Here is a 22,457-nt window from a genome sequence, read left to right on the forward strand (position 1 = left end):
CGGACAGTAAAATACTGTTTTCAAGCTACAGGGACATCAAGACAGCTGCAAAATCACAAGCAAGCATTGCAGGGTAAGGAAGAATCACAAGTGTGTCGGAGAAATGTTTAGGGCAGTTTTCTGTTTGGTTATATGTTACAGAATTATAAAAGGAAGGGGTAATAAAAAAAAAATACAGTGCCTAGAAATCGTCCCTACTATTAGATACCTCCAGTTATAGGAACCACCGAAACAAACAATTTCCAATAGACGATAATGTTAACGTTTTCCACTATCCTGGTTAAATGGAGTTTTCAACACTGGTCCACTATCTCTAATTTTTAAGACCGTCATCTCACAAACATGTAAATGGAATTTTTAGAATTTCTTCTAATATTAACTTTTTTTGATATGGGGACCACTATCGTGTATTGAAACCAGAAAAAAACACTTAAACTTAAAGCAAACTACACATTTAATTACACCCCCCCCCCCCCCCCCCTCCCCACCGTTGTAAGTACTGTGTCAGGCATAATGGTGATGTCTATTTGTCGAGAAAAAAATATACTTTCGATACGACACTCAGAAATCGCCAAGTAACTGTGGTGTCCGCGCATGTAGTACGCGTACGTCTTTAACTGGAGATGATAAGACTAAAGGGAAATTCCCACTAGCCTGAAATAGTAGGTTATCTTTACTCTCCACATTTACAGAATAGAACTAAAAAAATACTAACACATGTTTCGACAAAGTAATCAACCCAGGGACATATTGTACTAATACACAAATTGTCTATGGTATTATAATCATTCACTTTAAATAAGATTTTGGATTTGGTATTATGATGCAGGAGTTGTGCTACTATCAATACATAAATATCGTAATAACATATATATTCACATATACAAATCTATTGTAAACGAGTGCTGGTATTCTCTACTCATAACATAGAATGTTAACCATACTATACCGCTACCAAAGACTAAAGACGCGAGCATTTGTCTCTTTATTAATGCTAAAAATAGATACAGAATACAAAATATCAGTACGTTGCAATTTATACTTCAGAGATGGTATGCGATCATTTGCACTCATCAATACAGAATCGGACTGCACGACTACAACAGCATGGATGTTTATGCTTGATTACGGCACATCGCAAACGTGTAGATTCGATACGGAATCTCGAGTTACGACCAAGCCGTACTTTCTGTATAGCAACACTGATTCGTACGGAAATCCACGTACGTATACGATTGAACATAAACACCAATTGACTGTTATAGATGATAATTTCCTATCCTGACCTTGAACTGTATAGCAGGTTGATATAGAGTCAACATGTATCTAAAAGGAATAAAGGAAATTAAGCTTATCTGAAAATTATAATAAAATCAAGGTTATGACAGATATTTCGTTTTAAGTCTAACCATGACGACGAATCTTCTTAACGCATGCAAGTGGATGTGAACATAAATGTTAATAAAGATATCGTTTTTGCGATAAGAATTATTTGATGATATTGACATAATATTTCTTAATTGTTGGTATTTATACAATATGATTTGATATTCTATTTATAGTGAGCAGCAAGCAACTGGGACAGTGTAAATTTCCCTTCTGCAGATGTCATGGGGATATTTATCAAAGGTACCATTCCAACTGTGCATTAACGATTAATTTGCTTTAGAGTAACTCTCTCCAGAATATGTCACGAATTAAATAAATTGCCAAATATTGGTAATATAACGACACGTATTACTTTCCAACAAAGTAACGCGTCAACAAATAAACGCGTTTTACTTTTTATTTGCTAGTGTATACATATATTTGACCATTGTTGTCATTTGGTATTTCGTATGCTATTTTTACCGTTAATCTTGAAAACCTTTATGTATTTGGTTTCAAGCGTATATATTTATGATTTACATCATGTTTTCTTATTTCCATATGCACTTTTGACTTTGACATATTGAATATGAAACTAGTTCAGTAATTTGATATGCCATGAGTTTTAGGCGAGGGGCATAACAAATTATTGAACGAGTTTGATAAATTTTATATGAAATACCAACGAGTATAGCATACGTTCTATCACATAACTGCTATTTATAAGAAGGCAAGGAAAAACTTTCAATTTTCAGTTCTGTGTATGACAGGCAAAATCTGGCTCGGATGGGATGTTTCCGTCTACTCAGACAATCATGCAGCGTCACAAATTTCGTATGGCGTCACACCAATGTTATTTCACATATGTCTTACGATATTTATGACATGGCAGAACGTTGTGATACATTTCATTCGTATATATGAAAAATTAAAAAATATTTCACAAGATATAAAATTTGCTATTTATACTTTGATGACACTTTCAATTAATTATGCGACTGTAGGTTGGTTCCCGGTCTTAAAAGTTGCTCATGGAATGGATGTTTCTCCTGCTAGCGGAATATACGACCTCTGGACGAACACTTACACTCTGAATGAGTATAACGACACGGATGATGCGTTCTCATTTGCCGCCAATACCATGACTTTCAAGTCTAGTATAGTGGATACTTGGTCAAGCTATTATTTCCGGGCAGTACGTATTTCGATTTAAGATAAAATGGACGTGATATTTTTCGTCTGTTCTCACATGCGTTAATTGCTTGTTTCAGGCATATATTACGGTGTAGTGGTAACGGAAAATAAAGTGTTAAGAAAGGCGTTAGGAAGGTTGCAATAGAAAAAAATACATAGAAATGAGAAAGAAAACATCCACATGGGCGCATTTGATATCTTCAAAAGACAACTTTGATTTTTGGACATTATATACATTAGTAACTTATCAACAAGCGGTATTTGTAGTACAAAATCTGGATATCATTATCCTGTATTAATGATTAAATCTTAATCACATCATGTCTACGTATTTCTGGTTTCATTTTGGCAAGATGATCATTTATCAAATAGCAAATATACCTTTTCAGGAATGACAAGATGCAATAAGGAAGTCATAGTAGGTACTTAATGGGTTTTAAAAACTTTTTCGTGTCAGTTCAAGTAATGGGTTTATTGTTTGATTTCCAGGTGCGTGTTTCAATGTACTCGTCAGGATCAGAAATTCGGCAAATTACATTTAATGCACATGGTGCAGACAAGACATCTTGGTTTTCATGTGATAGAATTCTCTACACGTCTTGGACCGACTTGAATCGTTACGCGACAAAGGATTACTGTAGTGTGTTAGGGTAGGTATCACACTATATAAAGGATCGTTTAAAGGGCAGTGTGTTACGTTAAGTAGCTCGGCATATAGAGTTATATAAGACTAACAAAACGAGCCTAAATATTGTTTTAACGAGGATCTGGCCATTTAAAAAAAAAAGAAAATGCCTCGAGCGACAAATGTCCATGTATAGATACTACCTTCATGTACAGTGCAGTTATTATAGCGTTATCATTAGTCGATTTCTGAATAACTTTTCTGAAAAACATTAATCGTGTGCAAATCAAATGTTGCTGCCGTAAATCACTGTTATATACTTTAAAAATTAATGTGCATCAACATATATTAAACTTAACGGCAGTCATTTTAGACTTATTCTATAATTTGATTTACAATATTTTTCCAGACACTCTGCAAACAACAGATACTTTTTCATGGAAAACTCTTTAGGGGCTTCCTGTGACGAAAGTAGTGGATGGTTTGGCGTGATGGAAGCCTCCTCCGGGAGCTGTTCTTGGGAACAGAAAGGAACAAGACCATATGCGTTGTACAGTTCGGGAACCACAATGAGCTATAACAAAGGTATATGACATATATTATTGAGTAACTGTGAAAATGTGCAGGGCTAATGTCGCAGTTGCCCAAGTTCGTACTAGTTTGCGGGTGTTGAATTTTGCCAAATACCAGCTAAGTAAACATGATGCAGTAAATAATGCTATATATATGTATCTAAAAACAAAATTCGCTGTGTATTTATTTTTGCGCTATAATTCAATGAATGTGAATTGAGCGAAATTGAATTTAAACCTTCCAAGAAAACTACCAACGATACAGTATTTTCGTTATACACTTTGTACTCACATGACAGAAGTCCAATCTGCGTCCAAATACAACATAAGTAATAATCTTACATGTCGAGGTAACGTGTTGCAGATATTTTACGCACTTAATCATTTGATGACTAAACTATTACTAAAATTTGAAGTTCACTGTCCACAGGCATCTGATGTTGTTTGAGCTGTACCTACTATGGCCTCTATTTCAGATATGGTTATAGCGGACGTGTTTGCGATATCTGTGTGTAAGTAACAAATCAAAAGCCTTTAGCTGATTTTATATGAATTTATCCTATCAATTTGTCATGGCAACTATGAATTATGTTTCTGTAATTATCTTGTGGATTAACATGAATAATGAAATACCTATAAAGACGTAAAAATGAACGTTTCACTGTATTTAAGATTCGAAGCCGGTTGCAGATGATTAAAAGTGTTTTAATCCAATGTCATGTTTAGTGTATGGCATTTGCTAAGGCATGCATAGTGTTGAAATTTGTTTTTATACAATTTCTAGTATAAAGATTCCAAACACAGAGCGGTATCGTTACTAAAAGTTGACTATATCATATTTACTTACGGCTTGACTATTATAATAATTATTTTGATACGTTCTTTCGTAAAGCCATGGACCACATATGCGATATTGTTACATGCGAAAACGGCGCCACCTGCATCGACTGGGGAGTTACATATCGATGTCTTTGCGAACCGGAATATTACGGATGGCTCTGTCAGAATAGTGAGTAATGCATTTTGAAAGGGCATAATACAATGTAATGATACATTTCTTACTTAAGTGGTAATGTCATATCGTGATTAGTTTTTGTTTCGTCATATAACTGTTTATAATGGTTTTAATTCAATTGATAGAACCTATGTGCTATAAAGCAATACAAAACATTCAAGCAAACAAGATGTTAATTATACTTTTGATATAACAGCATTGTCATAAACAATAATGTTAACTTCTATGTTATGACTGAATATCTCTACTCTAAAAATAGGTACTGATAGTCTAAATGGTAGGGGGGGGGGGGGGGGGCTATTTTGTGTCCATGGTAAGGTTACATGCAATACAAATAGTTTTTCCTGTAAAGTCTATGTAATGTGATTTTATATTTGTGTTTTTATTTACGGACTGACTCAGAAAACTAATACGTCTCCCTTTGTGCATTTACCTTATCAATATGCCTCCTAATTACAAGTAATCTTCGGATATAATGTGCATACAATGTATGTTACCATGCAGTTGTTACTACTAAACTGATTGACGTGTAATTGAGATGCAATCGGTAAGACATTTGATACTGAGTTATGACAGTGCAATATAAAAAATCAATTACATTTATCGTATCAATAACCTGTCAACATGAACATAAATAAAAGGTGTGAAGTAAGACACGAGTATTTTTTGTTAATAGTTGATGGTAACTATACGTCTTGGACGGATTGGTCCGACTGTAGTACTTCGTGTTACGCTCAGGGGATTCAGTATAGGAATCGAACGTGCACAAATCCAACTCCTCTGGGGATAGGACTAGACTGTACCAGATATGGAGAACCAGCTCAGACCCAAAACTGCATACCAACAAATCTGGATATCTGTCCTGGTAAATAATCATTATCATTTTGATTACCATTTAAGATCCGTCCTTGTTTTGTATTAATACCAATGGAAAAGGCAAGCTACCTTTATATATAAGTCATTTACTTTGCATTGAATAAAGTCGCATTCAAAACAAATAACCTTTGTAGACAAGTGTTTGTTGAGTAGTGCCGACCTTTCAGGCACACTCACTTCCGTTTTAATTTCTTCAATATGCTTACTTTTATTGTATTAAATCATCCATTGGAATCGTTTGAATAATATGTTATAGAAAACTGACAAATATGTATTTTGCATTTATCTAGAATACAATACAGGAGAAATGGATAGAGACACGTCCTATCTAATGGTTTGTCCAAGTGATTTCTATATACATGTGTATGCTGCAAAATATGGAAGTGGTGTATTGTGTAACGACGCGAATGCCCTTGAGGATGTAAGAGCAGCGTGTCATTTACAGACAGATCAGTGCAATGTTACGTTTTCTGACACGTTTTTCTCTGGCAATCCGTGTACACTGTATCCTTCAGCGGTGATCAAAGGCGATGCAAAGTTCTACTGTGCAAGTGAGTATCAAAGTAGGAGTTGTCTGTCTGACTGAAACAACATTACAATACAGATATCGCGTCAATCTGACACTTTGTTTAATAACGATTACTATAATTATGATAACTGTATAGTATTTTAATAACAACAGAGATTAGTGCATAAATCACCTTTGCAGTTCTCTTTAGAAATGTGTACTGAAATTTAAGAGCCTATCTCCAAAATATGTTTTGATAAAATATCAATTTGAAGAAAGCATCTACAAAATATGTTCTGTCTTTTATATATTTCGCCTTCCTTTAAAGAAGTGAAATATATTTATTGATATACTGCTATTGTTACATATTGAGTAATGTATAGCTTTGTGGCAAATGATAACATAGACATTTACGAAGGCTTTATTGTTTTGTGAATTATTTCATTTGCTTCCAATTATTTATTTTCAGAGCGGCGTGAACGAGACAGCTTAAGAGGACGTAAGTGTAATAAATATAATTGAAGTATTCAAATCTTATATACCTTCCAGAATCATACTGCATTTTCACATTTTACTTCTCAATACATCTTTTTTTATAATTTCTTGTATTATATTTGTGTACGTTTAGCCTGGCGACTGGTGTTTAAGGCTCCTAGTGGAACAGCCCCTCCAGCTGGTTACAGCGACCTCATGGATCTGTATGACGCGTCGGGTTCCTACAATGAGTACAACACTGCTGCAATGACTGACTACAGTGCAGGAGGCTCAATTTATAAATCTTCAAAATTAGATGAATGGAATGTCAATTTAACAGTCAGTGCAGTAAGTATTGCTCTTATCTGTAGTTTATTTCGTAAATTTAGCACCAATGGTTTAAAACAACCGCAGCACCTGTATATGCCGAATGCTGACCAAAGAATTACTGTAAATGTTATAATTTACGTGGTTATTTAATTTCATAATGGATCAACTATACGGAGTTATTTCCACGAATTTTTCGCCTGTTCTAAAAATGCCACATACGTCATAAAATAGTACGTGAAGAGGAAAAGTTGCAGACGTATGTACCTTTGCGAAATACAACAGAAAGGATGCGATAAACCAAAACAATGATACCAATTTCGAAATTTACAGACATAGGTTAATTTAGATACACGAGGGCTGATTGATAAGTAGTGAGCCTCATATTGAAGGATTTAGATTTTGCCGGACAAATTGTAATTCCAACATAATCCCCTTCAGTATCTATACACTTTTGTCAGCGGTGTCTAGGGGTCTCAATGCCACTTTTATAGAACTCCTTTTCTTGGTTGTTCAGAAAGTCATCCACTGCATGTTACGGTTAGGGTAAGGGTGCCTGAAATAACTGTTTCTTATTTTTTGAAATACATGAATGTTTGATGGAGCGAGATCAGGTGAATAAGGCGGATGCTCAATCAATGTCAAGCCACAATCGTAAATGGCAGCGATGGCAATGACACACTCTAGTCCTAATCCTAGCCGATTTCGTCTTTTTTGCAAAAGCCGCTTGTCTTGTTTAATTTAGAGTGCTATCTCGGCGATGTAAAGTAACCAAATGAGACCAGTTCTTGGGTATACGGCCCTATATTGTCAAAGGATAGTAGAACGTTTAAATAAAACATCCTTGAGTACAACCTTCAATACGAGGCTCACAACTTATTAATCAGCCCTCGTATTAACATATGCTGATATATTTTGAGCCAGTATCACTTCATTATGATGATCCAAACACCGAATTTATGTAAACATATGCAACCGTATTAATACATTGTACACAAGACTCCGATTCATAAAGATTGAACAATACAATATAAGTTATATTTACCACTATTTAGTATAAAGCAAAGGTCGACTGTTGTACATGAAATAGAGGATATCTAACAGTGTCTTCAGTAATACCAAATATATTTCACGAGTGGGGCTAATATTTTGATATTTTTCACGAGTGCGCAGCACGAGTGAAAAATATCAAAATATTAGCCACACGAGTGAAATATATTTGGTATTACTGAAGACACTGTTAGATATTCTGTTTATTACATTTTTTATCAACGAAAAACCTACCCCGTATGCTAACTAGGCCTACAGCGATAATTTGTAAACAAAAAAAGTAGTTTCCCCTGTCCAGGTGCTGACATATATGTCGGGCTTTCTGATTGGTCAATTATTTTGGTATTTTCTAATCATTAATTTGATTGGTCAAATCAGCAAAAGTGATATTTTTCACTAGTGAAAAATATCACTTTTATAGAATGAATAATTTTTGATATTTCACTGGTAAAAATGTAATAAACAGATATATTCTTAGTAAATGGAAGCCATTCTATTTGAAAACATACATACATGGGTGTATCTATATGTTGGATTTTATCATGAATATACAAAAGATGAAATTCTCAATCTTAAAAACCTCAACTCGTTCCTATTTGCTCCAGACAACTATTTCGCCTTGTTGTTTTAGGTAAAATTATCCGCATTTAAAAATGGTAGAGAAGTACACTATGCCGCATTTGAGGCCATCGGGAAAGACAAAACGAACTGGTTTGATTGCGATAGACTAATAGAATCTTCGTGGAATGATCTGGTGGATGGAAACCGGACCTGCACTAAAAGGTAATATTATAAAAGCAGAATGTACCATTCGGACAATGTCTGCCATCTAAAGTATTGCTGTCTCAAATGAAGTTTGCACCTTCATTGAGACGCCAAATAACTATTGGACTACTTACAAATAACTTCAATATCAAAGGTGAACATGTTTTCGCGATAATCTTATTTTCACTTTTCACCAAGATAGCATTTTGCTAATTGCGGTCTTATACTATTTTCATATGTAGAGCAAGTAGTTTGAACGAAAAGGCATCATCTGTTGCATCTTGATGTTATTGTAACATTTGATAATACTTGGTTTAAGTTTTACTGTGGTCTAAAGTTGAAATCTTAAAATTTATTTGTAACGTACTTGATATATATCATATGTTGACATTAACGAAATACTCGTGGAGTGCTTAAGGTGTCCCGACAGATTATCACTAGCCCTCCACGTCGGAGATTTGCCTGGTACCTACCGTAGGCCGGTGTTTTTTTCTACGCGTACTCCGGCTTTCCTCCACCTCCTTAGCCTGGCACATCGTTACTTCACCCTGACTGTTAATAGGACGTTGAACAAAAGAAACCAAACCAAACCAATTATGGCAATTCCATTTATTTCATCAGTACTGCTGATACCTGGAAGCGGAACTTCTTCCTCCAGAGCGACTACCCGACATGTACAAACGAGACAGGCTGGTTCGTATTTAAAGACTACGGGGCGACCTCTGGATGTACAGAATGGGATGTAACGTCATCACTTCCTAAGATTTACTTTTCTCAAGCCAATGAACGTGTAACATGGAATAACGGTAAGGCTAGCAGCGCATTAATTCAAGTACAATATTGTTCTGTGTCTTAATGTTATATTTGTATTTTGAATACTATAATGATGCAGTTGTACATTTGAATAGTTTTGTATTAGTATACTAACAATTGGGTGATCGAATGGGTCTCGAGTAGAACACTTGCATTTCACCTAAGTGAAATGGTAAGTGGTCATCTGCCCGACTACGTAAGTTTTCCCCGCTACTGTGGTTTCCTCTAACAGTAAGACCCCTCTCGCGCTTCCATCCGGGCCAATAAGTGAGATTAATATAAACTGATATTACTTATTTCCGGATTGTTTTAAAATAAACGAAGTTTACATTTAAATTGTTTAGATGTATAATTTTGTGTGGGTTCGCACACAATAACAGCACCCATAGATTTTGTTTTCCTTAGATTCTATTCAAATCATTGATCATTGCATGCTTCATATGTTTATGTCATCATTGGATTACTATATCTAACTCTCAATTTGTACTGAATAGTATCTGTGTTTTATGCATTCCTCTATTAAATATTAATAAAAAGACATGTATGGATATCTTTTCAAATGTAAATTTTTTTTTTCAGGAAATATGTCAACTGCAGATGCTATGGCGATCTTTATTATGGGTATGTATCCGTCAGGTCAGGGTCAGAATACTTCCCCTGAACGCCTTTCATAACATAGCTGACTAATCTAGTAAACATTCGTCATTTAAAAAATAGGGTGGGGTGAAATATCAATAATTCTCTTTTCCAATATATAGTATATAATTTTGTTATGCATGAAGAAACAGTTTGTTTATCTATCTTACAGATTGGCACATGGTATTCAAGGGTGTAGAAGGTATCACACCTACCGCTGGTGATTTGGTCTCGTTATGGAATGGGGTTGACACGGAAAACGACAACGACATCACTGCCACCACACTTACGAAATCGCCGAACCTTGCATACAAGTCCAGTCTTCTAGAGAATTGGGCGGATGCTTTCACCTTCATAGATATGGTAGACATACTTGCTAACACATCTTAATATCCGGCTTCATCTCATCGGTATCATAGCTATGGAATTCCTGATTTTCCTCCGTAATATCTACGTTGAAATCATATCGTAACGACCAGGTTTATTTCCCTCTAAATATTTTAACGATGCATCACAATAATTAATAAATTCGAATTATACTGTTTTGTTTCAACTCAATGTTTAGATATGTTGACCAATCAATCATAACGGAGATTTAGATTTGCCGTCCTGAAGCATACCAACTGTTGTGTTCATATGCAGTTTCAATAAACACAGGTGTTTATTTTATAAATACAGGCAGCTCTGTATAATGTTTTGACGAGTTGTTCACTTGAATTGAACATATGCATATGAATTTCTTTGTACAGGTAAAATATGCGTTTTTTACGGGTGGTGTTGAGAAATCGTTTATCGCCTTTGACGGGAGAGGTACAACCAAGACGTCCTGGTTCACATCGTCAAAAATCCTGTTTTCCAGTTACAGTGATATCAAAACTGCTAGCATGGACCACTGTAGCATCACGAGGTTTGTCCTATATTTTTTTCATTTTTTTTTTTTTCATGCTGAATTTTTATACATTTTGCCCTTGACATCACTGCATAATGATGCAGTCATTTCAGCATTTACAGTCAATCTTCGTTAACTCGAACTCGGATAACTCGAAGACCACGTTTAACTCGAAAAACTCGGTTATCCCGAAGTAAAATGTTAGTCCTGATATTATAAAACCTATGTAAAATGTACAGGTTATCCCGAAGTTGAAAAAAATATTTTCATTTTCAAACAAAATGTGTCAGCAAAATTCAATTTTTGCCACGGGAAATATCCCGTTTGTATTTCAGTTTGTTATTAAATACATTAAACATACCTGACTATTGTTACTATAAAATCCGTCTTTATTAAGATCCAACAGTATGGATATTGACAAACAGCACGTACATAAGCCCTTTGATGATTAAATAGTGCGATAATTATACCCAAGCTCGCTACACTGTCAAATTGTCTTGGTCAGCATGTGCGATCAGGCGGAACTTATCTGACACACCTGATATCACAACCATGGCCGGGAAACGCATGAATTATTTCCAGGACTTCGTTTCTGATCGAACTGTAATTTAAGTTTATGGTTTTAAAACTATTGGATCATATTTGTGTGACTCAACTCGATCCGTGATTGTTGTAAAAGATCGACGTGTACTTGCGCACTGACTGTGTATTTCCGGCTGCTACTCCACTTGTCAACACGTGGCCTGTGCCAATACATTTCTGTATGTATTATTTGCCGCAGACTTCGTATATTGTTTTTTTACGATGTTTAACAATACTATCATTTATGTACCACAGTAGAAATTATTTAAAAGATATTAAAGTGCTGAGATTGTGTGGTAATCTTCTCGTCTTTCACTCACTTAAAAATAACATGCCGGACACGACTCCCAATCACAGGTATACACGCTTAGTTGATTTCAAAACGATACGACAATATTGCATGAAATTTGATTTATGTATTAGAATCATCATTTTTAGTATAATAATCAATACGATTTTCTTATAATTATTATTTGAAATCAAATAGGCGTGTTTTTGTTTAGGATTGTTTTTAAAGATATATATATATATATATATACCAACACGTCTACCTTGAAACTCGGTTAACGCGAAGACTCGGATAAGTTTTTTCACGATCCCGATGACTTCGAGTTAACGAGGTTTGACTGTACTAGAAACATTATAAAGTTAAAGTTCATATTCACCACTATTTTACATGGGAATTTTTTAAATTATGTTTTATTGGTCGTGAAATACATGTGTGATATGTATGGCCCCGACTGTGGTGTACTACCTGGTGGGATGTTTTTAAAGATGTATTTCGTAATCATGATCATTTCTCTACCGTTTGGTTGAAATATATATTTCAGTGATTCACGACGAAAGTTTCTTGTAACCCACGACGTGACAACGTCGTGTGCTTCATATCAAATGTGGATGGCAACACTTGACGTTGGGGGGTCTGTATACTGTTCATTTGACAATTCTGGACTTCTTGGTGCGTCAAGACCCAATTTCCTCTACAGTTCATCGGACCAGTACGCCTATCCACAGTCTGGTAAGTATAGGTTGAGAGTATTACATGTATAAAAAGCTGCTCAATAACTTTGCAGATGTGCCAATTTATTTAGATAAAACCGCAAGGGACAAAGTTAATTTTTTGTCCTTTTTGAACGATGTTAATTTGACCTTAAATGGTCCTATAAAATGGATCACGATTCGGCGAAATGAAGTGACAGAAAATTCTAAATAATCATTCCATACACACAGTCCTCGGTTTAAAGTGTTATTTCCAATTAGTTCTTTCATAGATTAAAATTGTAAGGGCGAATACTGTTGTCTTTTTTTGCATTTTTTAAAAGTTAAATCTGACTAAAAAATGGTCTCATAAAACAGTTCATGATTTTGTGTTACATACCGAACTCGAATAATATTAATATATTCAACTCGTATTTTCGTAAATGTATTCATAGCTTTGGCAGTAATTGAATAATGCCTTACTTACAGGAGGCACCTGGGATAGTGCAAGCGTACCAACAGCAGATGTAATGGGCGTATTCATTATAGGTGTGTATATTTAGCTTGCTGTTTGACATGCACAAGCTACATGGATAATTAGATAATGTGTCTAGCTTTAGGTGTAATATTATTTTAGCTTCTTCAAGTATCATGTCAAGGTTGCAAAGAGCTATCCGAGGTTTAGATTTATGGTTTGTTAACTCTATTATATATGTACTTTAGTATTGTAATTACGACCTTGTAACAACAAGTTATCTTCAGGACGTCAAAATAAAAAAAAATAAAAATGTTTCGTTGATTAGCATACACTCGTATATCGCATTTGCTGTATTATAGTAACAAAATAAATACCCCACGAACATTTATGTATACACAAAAATATAGATTTAAATGTTTACTGCATAATGTTTATTAGGCCTTATTTAATACCATATTTATTTGATACCCGCGAACTTGTTCTGACTAGGACAACCGAAATGTATTAGCCGTGTGAATTTAACAACTATGCAGTATAAATAGTCAAAGAGATGACGGTTCTGTTATATAACACAGGAGTTTTGATATTTTATTTGACCGATCGCAATATGACAAAATTTTATCATGGATTTGAAGGTTGGTATCCACTCCTGAAGGTCGCCAAAGGTGTCGATCTATCGCCTGCTTCCGGTGTTTACGACCTATGGACTGGCACGTACACATTAAACGAATACAATGACACAGACACTGCGTTTTCCTTCGCGGCTTCGACAATGGCCTACAAGTCCAGTGTTGTTGATAACTGGGCCAGCTACTACATCAAGGCGGTAGGCTTAGTTTCTTTGTATCCAAATCAATTGTAGCAAATACATGTACGATTAAGATGTTGGTGCATATAAAGGTTAGTACATCAAAGTACATTGTTTTCTTGGGGATTTCAATTTCATATTTATTAACTTCTGATTATGACCTATCCGACATTTGAGCATACGCATCAACAAAGCCTCATTGAAAGGCAAATCTATATTTATTCATTTAGTGCTAATAATTTATTAAAAGATATTGGAAATTATAATCAATATTAATATCAATATTAATAATATTGATGTCATATATATACATATATTAATAAATCATCAAATACTAATGCTAATTTTCCCGACACTTAGACGTTTTGGAGAAAACATACAATTTTTCAAATATTTTTTTTAAAAAATCGATTATATCAAAATAAGGAAAAAACTGTGTCACAAGGCTCTGCAAATGTTTAGAAGGAACAGGCTGAATCCTATTTCAGTTATGTAACCTCACCTTTGAGTGAGAATTTCATTGGGGAAGGGGAGGGGGGGGGGGGGGGTATGTCAGCAAATTATGGAAATGTGAGAACATTTATTTTCAAAAAGCGTTTTCTTTGTTATGAATGAGATGATTCTAACATTCTCGTTGTGATAGATTATGGTAATTATTAGATTATGGAAAAATAAAAATAAACATCACCTAGCCATGAAAATAACAATATAAAACAAATTGTTCTTTCTATCACATCGAGGAGTTTTCTCACTATTATATGATTGTTCTTTTTATCATCACATCGAGGAGTTTTCTCGCTATTATGTTATTGTTCTTTTTATCACATCGAGGAGTTTTCTTGCTGTTATATGTCATAATGCTGTTCTGTTGTTCTGGTGTCACATATCAACATGGCTCCTGGCTACTTTAGCATATGTACCAGCGCTCACAGGGGGACTAACTCTTACGAACTTTACTTAAACGTAGGTATGACATAACAGTTTATGAGTAATTCATGTCATATTAAGAATGCACCTCAATTTTATTTTTTCTGCAGATACGAGTATCATTGTTTGTGGGCGGACAAGAGGTCGCCTTTGTTGCATACGATGCGAATGGTGCTGACAAAAATGAATGGTTCAGTTGTGATCGAATTATCTACTCATCTTGGCCCGATGTCAATCGCTTTGCCCACCGAGATTACTGCAGTATTGATGGGTGGGGATGATTTATGTTCGCCTCGTATTAATTATGTTTAATCACTTACCAGGAATGCACGTTATAATACATATGATTAATGGGTGTTACATGTACATACAGATATAAACTTAGAATGTTGTAATCCTTGATCTTTGTTAACAAATCCTATGTCATGTGTGTGTAAAAATGTTTCTCTTGCATGTGTTAGATAGCCTGTCGCACTAGGGTTTCGATTTCACAGTAATAACAACATCATATTAAAAGAAAATAATGTGTTCACTCCTTTACGTTGTATATATGAACTTAAAGCATTTTCAAAGTGTTTATCCATAAAATTGTGTGAACCTTAATCTGAATGTCATCTTTATGTAGAGATGCTGCCAAAAATAGACGAATGTTCATGGCGTCGTCCTATGCCGACGACTGTTCAACAAACAGTGGCTGGTTCGGTATGATTGAGGACTCCACCACGACCTGCACGTGGGAACAGAAACACGCCAGACCATTTGCCATATACAGTGACGCCCAATCATTGGAAAACTTTGACGGTAATGTATTCGAACCAAGCTACAGCACTAGACATTAACTCTTTGAATTATTAGAAACACTTTTTCTGTATTAATCGCGATTGGTGCGCACTCCTCCTCGTCGGCGACTATAGTTGCTATGTCATTGTTAGAATTTTGTTCCTTGTTTTTTTGCTTTTGATTTTTGTTTCTTTTGTTAAACAGCAGACGACACATAGATATCCAACAAGTAATATGTAAAAGGTGCTGAAGATTTCTGAAACAAACTTGATTGCAAAATTGCTGCTGTTGTTTTTAGGCAGATTAATAGGATATTTTGCGAATTAATCCTGTCGTCTGCAACGCTACATGTGTTCAATGCGATGATTCAGTATATTATATATTATCAATGAATAGCGCTAGATTATTACATTAATCTGTTTGTTTCCATATTACAAAACAACACACCGAGAATGCACTTGTAGTCAGCCTGCAAGGCAACACGAAACATCCGAATTACTAAAACCCTGCGTTTTAATACGAAAGCGAGGATAGTATGTATTCTATGTGCTACTCTCTTATAAGCTTTAACAGAACATGTCGATATCTATTAAATTGCAGATATGGCTGTAGCCGATGTCTTTGCGATATCTATGTGTAAGTATATATCTTAGTAACATAACGCATATACCTTTACGTACATCTATTGTATTTATGATGTATATCATGCAATAGTTATATCTTGTAATTCTTATTCTAAAAGTCAATGCCTCGTTTTGAAAACTTTAGTAATATTGTGATCTGTATACCATATTTGTAAAATAAATGTTCTGGTTTAAAATGGATATCACTCCAATAATTCTGTCATCAGTTGGTAAGTAATGTAAACCAAATTTGATTATATTTACGCTGTATAATTTTAAACAGCTAAGGACTCAATATGCGATATCGTGGAATGCGACAATGGTGGAACCTGCTATGACTGGGGAGCGCGATATCGATGTTTCTGTGATGGCTATTTTTACGGCTGGTTGTGTCAGAACTGTAAGTGCTAATTTGAGCGGATGTAAAATTTAATTATCAATTATTTGTCATGGATGTAAACATTACGAATTAGGAAATCATGTTATATTTATATACATGTTTCTTCGTTTTTATTATGGTGATTTTTGGAAAATAATAATCCACTCGTATCGATAAACAGATTCAGTGGTTTAATTACATTTTTGGATTTTATTTCTACTTGTCTAATGATGAATGATATAAACATATATACATTTTCATAAACCGTTATAATAGTGGATGGAAACTGGACGACGTGGAGCGATTGGAGTTCGTGTAGTACATCTTGTTACGCAATAGGGACCCAGTTCCGGTACCGGAACTGTACCGAACCAGCCCCAGTGGGACACGGTTTGGACTGTGGTTCTCCGGACCTCGAAGTTCAGACCTGTGTACCAGACCACGATGTCTGTCCTGGTGAGTACATTGTAATTACAGTAACTCATGTTGTCGATTACTCTTTTACGTGCACTTAATGGGCATCTTATAACAATTTTGATGATGGTTTAATAGATAAATCGAGCATTCTCAAAGAATGATCTTTATCCGTGATAGCTTTGTTTCAGAAAGCTCTGTCATGTGTAGGTAAACTGTCCAAATCAATGTATAAATGGTATCAGTATAACCTGTGCTCTTATTTGTTCCGGGTGCATGTATTTATCTACATTATTTAGATATTCGCTTTGACACAATACAAAACATCAAAATTATTTGTTTTGTTCCAGAATACAACACGGGTAATCTAAACGAGACCCAGAACTACACCATGATTTGTCCGACTGGATTCTATATATTCGTCGATGACGCGTACTACGGCGACGGAACTAATTGCTACGTAGGTGATGCTATAAATAGACTGAGAGGATATTGTCACGGGCAGACGGATAGCTGTCAGTTCTTCTTCACGGATTCTTACTTTGGAGGTGATCCGTGCACATCATATCCAAGCGTACGAAAATATGGATACGCCAAACTCAACTGTATCAGTAAGCAATGTTTTAATTAAAGTAGCGATATCATGTGTTGGTAAACATGTTACTCTAAACGTACATATTTTGTATGTAATCATATTTTAGCACTTTCGTTGCTGAGAGCTTTCCGCTAATTAGACATTGTAAACACTATTCATTTTCCAATGATATCGGTGCACTAATTCATAATATGTTAAACTTTGGTAATACATTAAAATTTGCGTGCGCGAAGATTAGAACTTTGGCAGTATTTAGTGTGTTAACGGATTTAACTTGTGGTTATATACATATATAAGCATATATCATGAGATTTAGTATCATTTTTTGTTACTTTATTACTGTACAGCGCTTGAACTTCGCGGGGTCAATCGTACTTTTTTAAAGAACGTTGCGTGGTGTTTGAATTCCGCTTTACACTTATTTCTGATATTTTAGGGATCACTTGTATATCGATATATTTGTTTACAAATGTATTTTTCTAGTATCGGAATATGCTTCATATCCAATCTTTCTATTTTTCTGTGGCCTTTTAAATTATATTTTTTAAAGTTGTTAAGTCATATATTCACCAAGTAATGGTACAGTAGGTTGACACTTCTCTGTTACGTCCGTGATGTGCTGAATATTTCGCTAGTGTAAAGGTTTCGCGGATTTTAATAGGAACGATAATATAGCGCTAATAAATATCCACGAAAGATAATTCCTATACAGTATATAATATGTGTATTTGATAATGTTTTATTTTAATATCTTCTATGCATGTTTTTTGTTTTACTTTTCAGAAAGAGACATACTGGATTCATTCCATGGACGTAGGTTTATCTTCCTGAATTTGTTTTTGCTTACGAGTGATTGTAACACCGTAATTGTTTCGTAATATCTTTCCTGAAACATTAACAAATTCAGCAGAATTTTCATAAATTAATGTCAGTACCTTTTTGTATATCTATGTCACAAAAATGACTCAATCTTTCGTTTTTATGAAAAGTCATCGTTATGAAAAACAGTTAAGGAAATGTAAATGTGATAATTATGTGCATGAGGTTACGATCACATGATATAAATCAAATAAAAAGCACATTCCTTCATATTTCTGTTTCAGCATGGCGACTTGTCTTTAAAGCACCTCGAGGCAAATATCAAAGTGGCCATGCTGATGTCAAGACGTATTATGACGCAACTGCTAGCTCTACAGAGTCGGATGCGGATGTAACGGATAAGAGAGATTTCTCCACGTCAGCTAGCGTATACAAATCTGAGATCTTAGACAACTGGGGTTCAACAGTGACCTCTCAAGCGGTGTGTCAAGTGGTTGTTTATTTATATAAAACATAATATCCTAATCTAAAAAATAGGTCACTGCATGTTCGTTCTTTACACAGCAGATGAAAGGTAACGTTAAACTAATAGAACTTTTAAAATAATATTTTCGTTTCCACGAACGAAACATAAAACATTAATGTCATGTCATATTTAACATGCACATTCCTAAAAAGAAATGTTCAATATGTCTTCCTTAACACCGGGACTTTGTCTCTTTGTAGTTTCCTAATGGTGTCCTTGCAAATCGTCATTTTATTTCAATTTCACGCCTCGTATATGGATTTGCCGTCGTTCAAACGTGGTCATGGTATAACCGAATAGGAAGTTTCAAGGGTGTGTGTGCCCATCAAATGATATGTTTTCTCGCTTTTTTTCCGATTTCAATTTAGGGTTAGGAATTCTTTTAAATGTCTGTGAACTCTTGTTTTTGTTGATTGGGAACAGATCCGGCTGTCAGTTTGGAAGAATGGTAAGGAGGTGCATTATGTTGTATTTGAGGCATTCGGTAAAACCAAATCAGACTGGATGGACTGCAGTAGGATCCTGTACTCAAGTTGGCACGATCTCGATTCAACGCAAAATGTCACGTGTCAAATGAGGTATAATGTTTTCTTTACTAACTAATCACCTAGCTACGTTACCTGTAAATTTGAAACACTTTTTTCAAAGTTAACTGAGGCATGAATTGTAAATATAAAAATAGTGGTGGTGATATAAATCTACTGGATAAGTGAAGAATGTTTTAGGAACCAAGATGACAGTCCATCGCAAGCGAGGGAGTAAACACAAAATTATATGCCACAGCGGAAACTAGAGTGCATATTAAATATATAGTTGTAATAATAGGAGCTGTAAAAACAGGGTAAATGAAAATGATGTATTTTCTAAACAACATTGATTACAATATGTTTTATACCTGTGCACATGTACGTGGTGGCTTCTTTGTTATGTTGTCACTTCCATAGTATATGCCGTTATATTGTTTCTGACGTGACAACGAATGAAATTAACGACTGGATGGGAAGTGTTGATGGGTGGTTTTATTAAAATTGTTTATTGGGGATGGAATATACATTTTGTCTCGCTGTTCGGTTTAAAATGTTGAATCGAATTACAACTTAAGATTTGATTAATCGTGGGGGTTTTCAGTACTCAACACTTCTACCATTATTGAAGTTATTATAATATGTATAGTCTATTATTTAACTTGATTGTGAAATATATACAAATTAAATAATGTTATCACGAAACATCGCAAACATTACTAAACGCTTATCTTTTTCTGAGGTCACCATTTCTTTATATAAATGTGCTGTCTCTACACAGAGAAGACGAACTTAAAAAGAGAACGTTCTACCTGAGTCGAGGAGGCTACACAAGCTGCACGGACGAGAGTGGTTGGTTAATGTATAAAGACAGAGGCGCATCAAGTGGTTGTTCTGAATGGGACCCTACAACTAGTCTGCCGTCGATCAAATACGCAACGGCAACAGAACATGTCACTTGGGCCACAGGTAATACTTATAAACGAAGAAAGAAACAGTTGCAGGTTATAATTGGACTTAAGAAAGGGGATTTAATACAGTACATCATAAAAATAAATTCATGTTTATAATCCGGAATCTAATGTGAGTTTATGCCATTTATATTAATTACATATGATATAATATCGCTTTTAATTGCATAATACTAATCATGTAACTATGCTATGAATTATTTGGACGCCGTTGACCTTCAGTATGAGATGGCAATTGAATTACTTGTACGCAATATCGATAGGGCGAAACAAAAACCATTTATATATATATATATCATCTATCATCTTATAGACGACTTCCACAATGATCATGTCAGGGTATCGGGCCGACCATCACTGCGCCATTGAAACGTTCTTTTTTAAGAACGCAGATGTGGCGCAGCGGTATAAGCTGCGGGTATTTCTGGCTAGGCGATTGGGTGCCGTAGATCGTGAGTTCGAGGCCCGGTCAGGGCACGAGTCAAAAAGTTGTCTTCCTTCGTCATTTGTGTTGCTAAGTTATATATATATATATATGTACGAATAGTTCATTTAATATACCTTTACTGTAATATTTAAGGACCAACTGGTGATGCTGATGCCCTAGCCATTTATGTTATGGGTACGTATACTATTCAATGAACATCCACTCTCACTATTCAATTGTTCACATTTGTTAAGTGCCACATTGTTTTACTGGTTGTCATTATATAAATATACATTTGAAGTATGTAAAACGAAAACAAATGTCGATGTGAAACTTCACGAGTATGAATTATTTAAATTCTATGAAATCGAGAAAGCATACTTTGAAACAGAACTATGAATAATTTTATTGAATGTGCTGTTTTATATATGATGTATTCAATAAAGTAATTGATTTAGGAATGCTGTTATTCCAGACTGGTTCATGGCCTTTAAGGGTGTTCAGGGAGTAACGGCGTCCACCGGAAGTCTAAAGTCCCTTTGGGAGTCAGAGGAAACCGAAAACTACCTTGACACATCCGCTCAAACTGTGTCAACAGCACCAGGCCTCACCTTCAAATCATCAATGGTTGAACTCTGGCATGAATCCTTCACATTTACTGAAATGGTATACAACAACATATATATACAGTTTGTTTTGTTTTAAACACTAACTGTGGCAAATAGCACACCGCTGGGCCAGGCACATACTGTAAAGTCTACATATTTAGCGGTTATGTTATACTCGATCTTTTCGTGCTGATAGCAGTATAATTATGCATTAGTATAGCTGTTATCCTATTTATGAACATTACAGTTTGTCTTTCAATTGTTTGAAAATTGAAAATGAGCTTATATGTTTAGTTCAGGATATGTCTTTTTGTTTAGTTTTGTGATATTATGCGGATTTTGTATTCACACGAATCCTCATACTTCGATCTACGTTCTGAAGTCTTAATTACGACGTATGTCTCTTTTTCAAACCATTGTCGAGGTAAAACATCAGTAACTAGTACTTCATTATATATTAGCTTAATGATCTCTAGATAAATGGGTATAATCTTACCCTGATAATATTAGCTGGAATATACTGCTCGGCTAGAGAGAATCTTCCAAAAAGGGGCATTGACTCATCATGCTCTTTATTTGATGATGATACAATCACTTTGTACGTAACTGGCTGTGGAGGATTGACATATCTTTTTCTTACCAATATGAACAGGTGAAGTACGGTTTTTATTCCGGTGGGGCGGAAGTTGCCTATGTCATTTTTGACGGTCGCGGTACAACGAAGTCCTCTTGGTTAAACTGTGCTAACGTATTATTCTCCAGTTATGACGACGTCATCTCACAGTCCCAATCGCATTGCAGCATTGAAGGGTTTGTTTATATCATTTGATCACGCAAATAATTGTTGCTATTGTTAATTTTTTATAAAATTTAGAAAGGAACCAATCAACACAGTTACCTTTCAAA

General features: G+C 35.0%; 1 protein-coding gene across 1 annotated transcript in view; it reads left to right on the forward strand.

Moving 5' to 3' along the window:
- The first annotated feature begins 1,105 nt into the window (after positions 1 to 1,105).
- Positions 1,106 to 22,457, forward strand: part of LOC117345096 — a 36,446-nt gene continuing 15,094 nt past the window's right edge. Inside the window, exons 1-32 of the mRNA XM_033908046.1 lie at positions 1,106 to 1,223; positions 1,563 to 1,629; positions 2,373 to 2,563; positions 3,052 to 3,212; positions 3,597 to 3,772; positions 4,236 to 4,271; positions 4,652 to 4,768; positions 5,451 to 5,639; positions 5,941 to 6,201; positions 6,628 to 6,657; positions 6,787 to 6,980; positions 8,641 to 8,792; positions 9,396 to 9,580; positions 10,167 to 10,208; positions 10,396 to 10,586; positions 10,973 to 11,130; positions 12,525 to 12,712; positions 13,162 to 13,221; positions 13,786 to 13,976; positions 14,996 to 15,156; positions 15,511 to 15,686; positions 16,266 to 16,301; positions 16,572 to 16,688; positions 16,944 to 17,123; positions 17,432 to 17,692; positions 18,460 to 18,489; positions 18,780 to 18,976; positions 19,445 to 19,599; positions 20,327 to 20,514; positions 21,097 to 21,138; positions 21,419 to 21,609; positions 22,204 to 22,361. Of these exons, the coding sequence (XP_033763937.1) occupies positions 1,611 to 1,629; positions 2,373 to 2,563; positions 3,052 to 3,212; positions 3,597 to 3,772; positions 4,236 to 4,271; positions 4,652 to 4,768; positions 5,451 to 5,639; positions 5,941 to 6,201; positions 6,628 to 6,657; positions 6,787 to 6,980; positions 8,641 to 8,792; positions 9,396 to 9,580; positions 10,167 to 10,208; positions 10,396 to 10,586; positions 10,973 to 11,130; positions 12,525 to 12,712; positions 13,162 to 13,221; positions 13,786 to 13,976; positions 14,996 to 15,156; positions 15,511 to 15,686; positions 16,266 to 16,301; positions 16,572 to 16,688; positions 16,944 to 17,123; positions 17,432 to 17,692; positions 18,460 to 18,489; positions 18,780 to 18,976; positions 19,445 to 19,599; positions 20,327 to 20,514; positions 21,097 to 21,138; positions 21,419 to 21,609; positions 22,204 to 22,361 (4,433 nt within the window). The 5' untranslated portion in view covers positions 1,106 to 1,223; positions 1,563 to 1,610. The remainder of the gene's footprint in view (positions 1,224 to 1,562; positions 1,630 to 2,372; positions 2,564 to 3,051; positions 3,213 to 3,596; positions 3,773 to 4,235; positions 4,272 to 4,651; positions 4,769 to 5,450; positions 5,640 to 5,940; positions 6,202 to 6,627; positions 6,658 to 6,786; positions 6,981 to 8,640; positions 8,793 to 9,395; positions 9,581 to 10,166; positions 10,209 to 10,395; positions 10,587 to 10,972; positions 11,131 to 12,524; positions 12,713 to 13,161; positions 13,222 to 13,785; positions 13,977 to 14,995; positions 15,157 to 15,510; positions 15,687 to 16,265; positions 16,302 to 16,571; positions 16,689 to 16,943; positions 17,124 to 17,431; positions 17,693 to 18,459; positions 18,490 to 18,779; positions 18,977 to 19,444; positions 19,600 to 20,326; positions 20,515 to 21,096; positions 21,139 to 21,418; positions 21,610 to 22,203; positions 22,362 to 22,457) is intronic.

The sequence above is a fragment of the Pecten maximus genome, chromosome 16, assembly GCF_902652985.1.
Source record: "Pecten maximus chromosome 16, xPecMax1.1, whole genome shotgun sequence".
In the NCBI taxonomy this organism is placed as follows: Eukaryota; Metazoa; Mollusca; class Bivalvia; order Pectinida; family Pectinidae; genus Pecten; species Pecten maximus.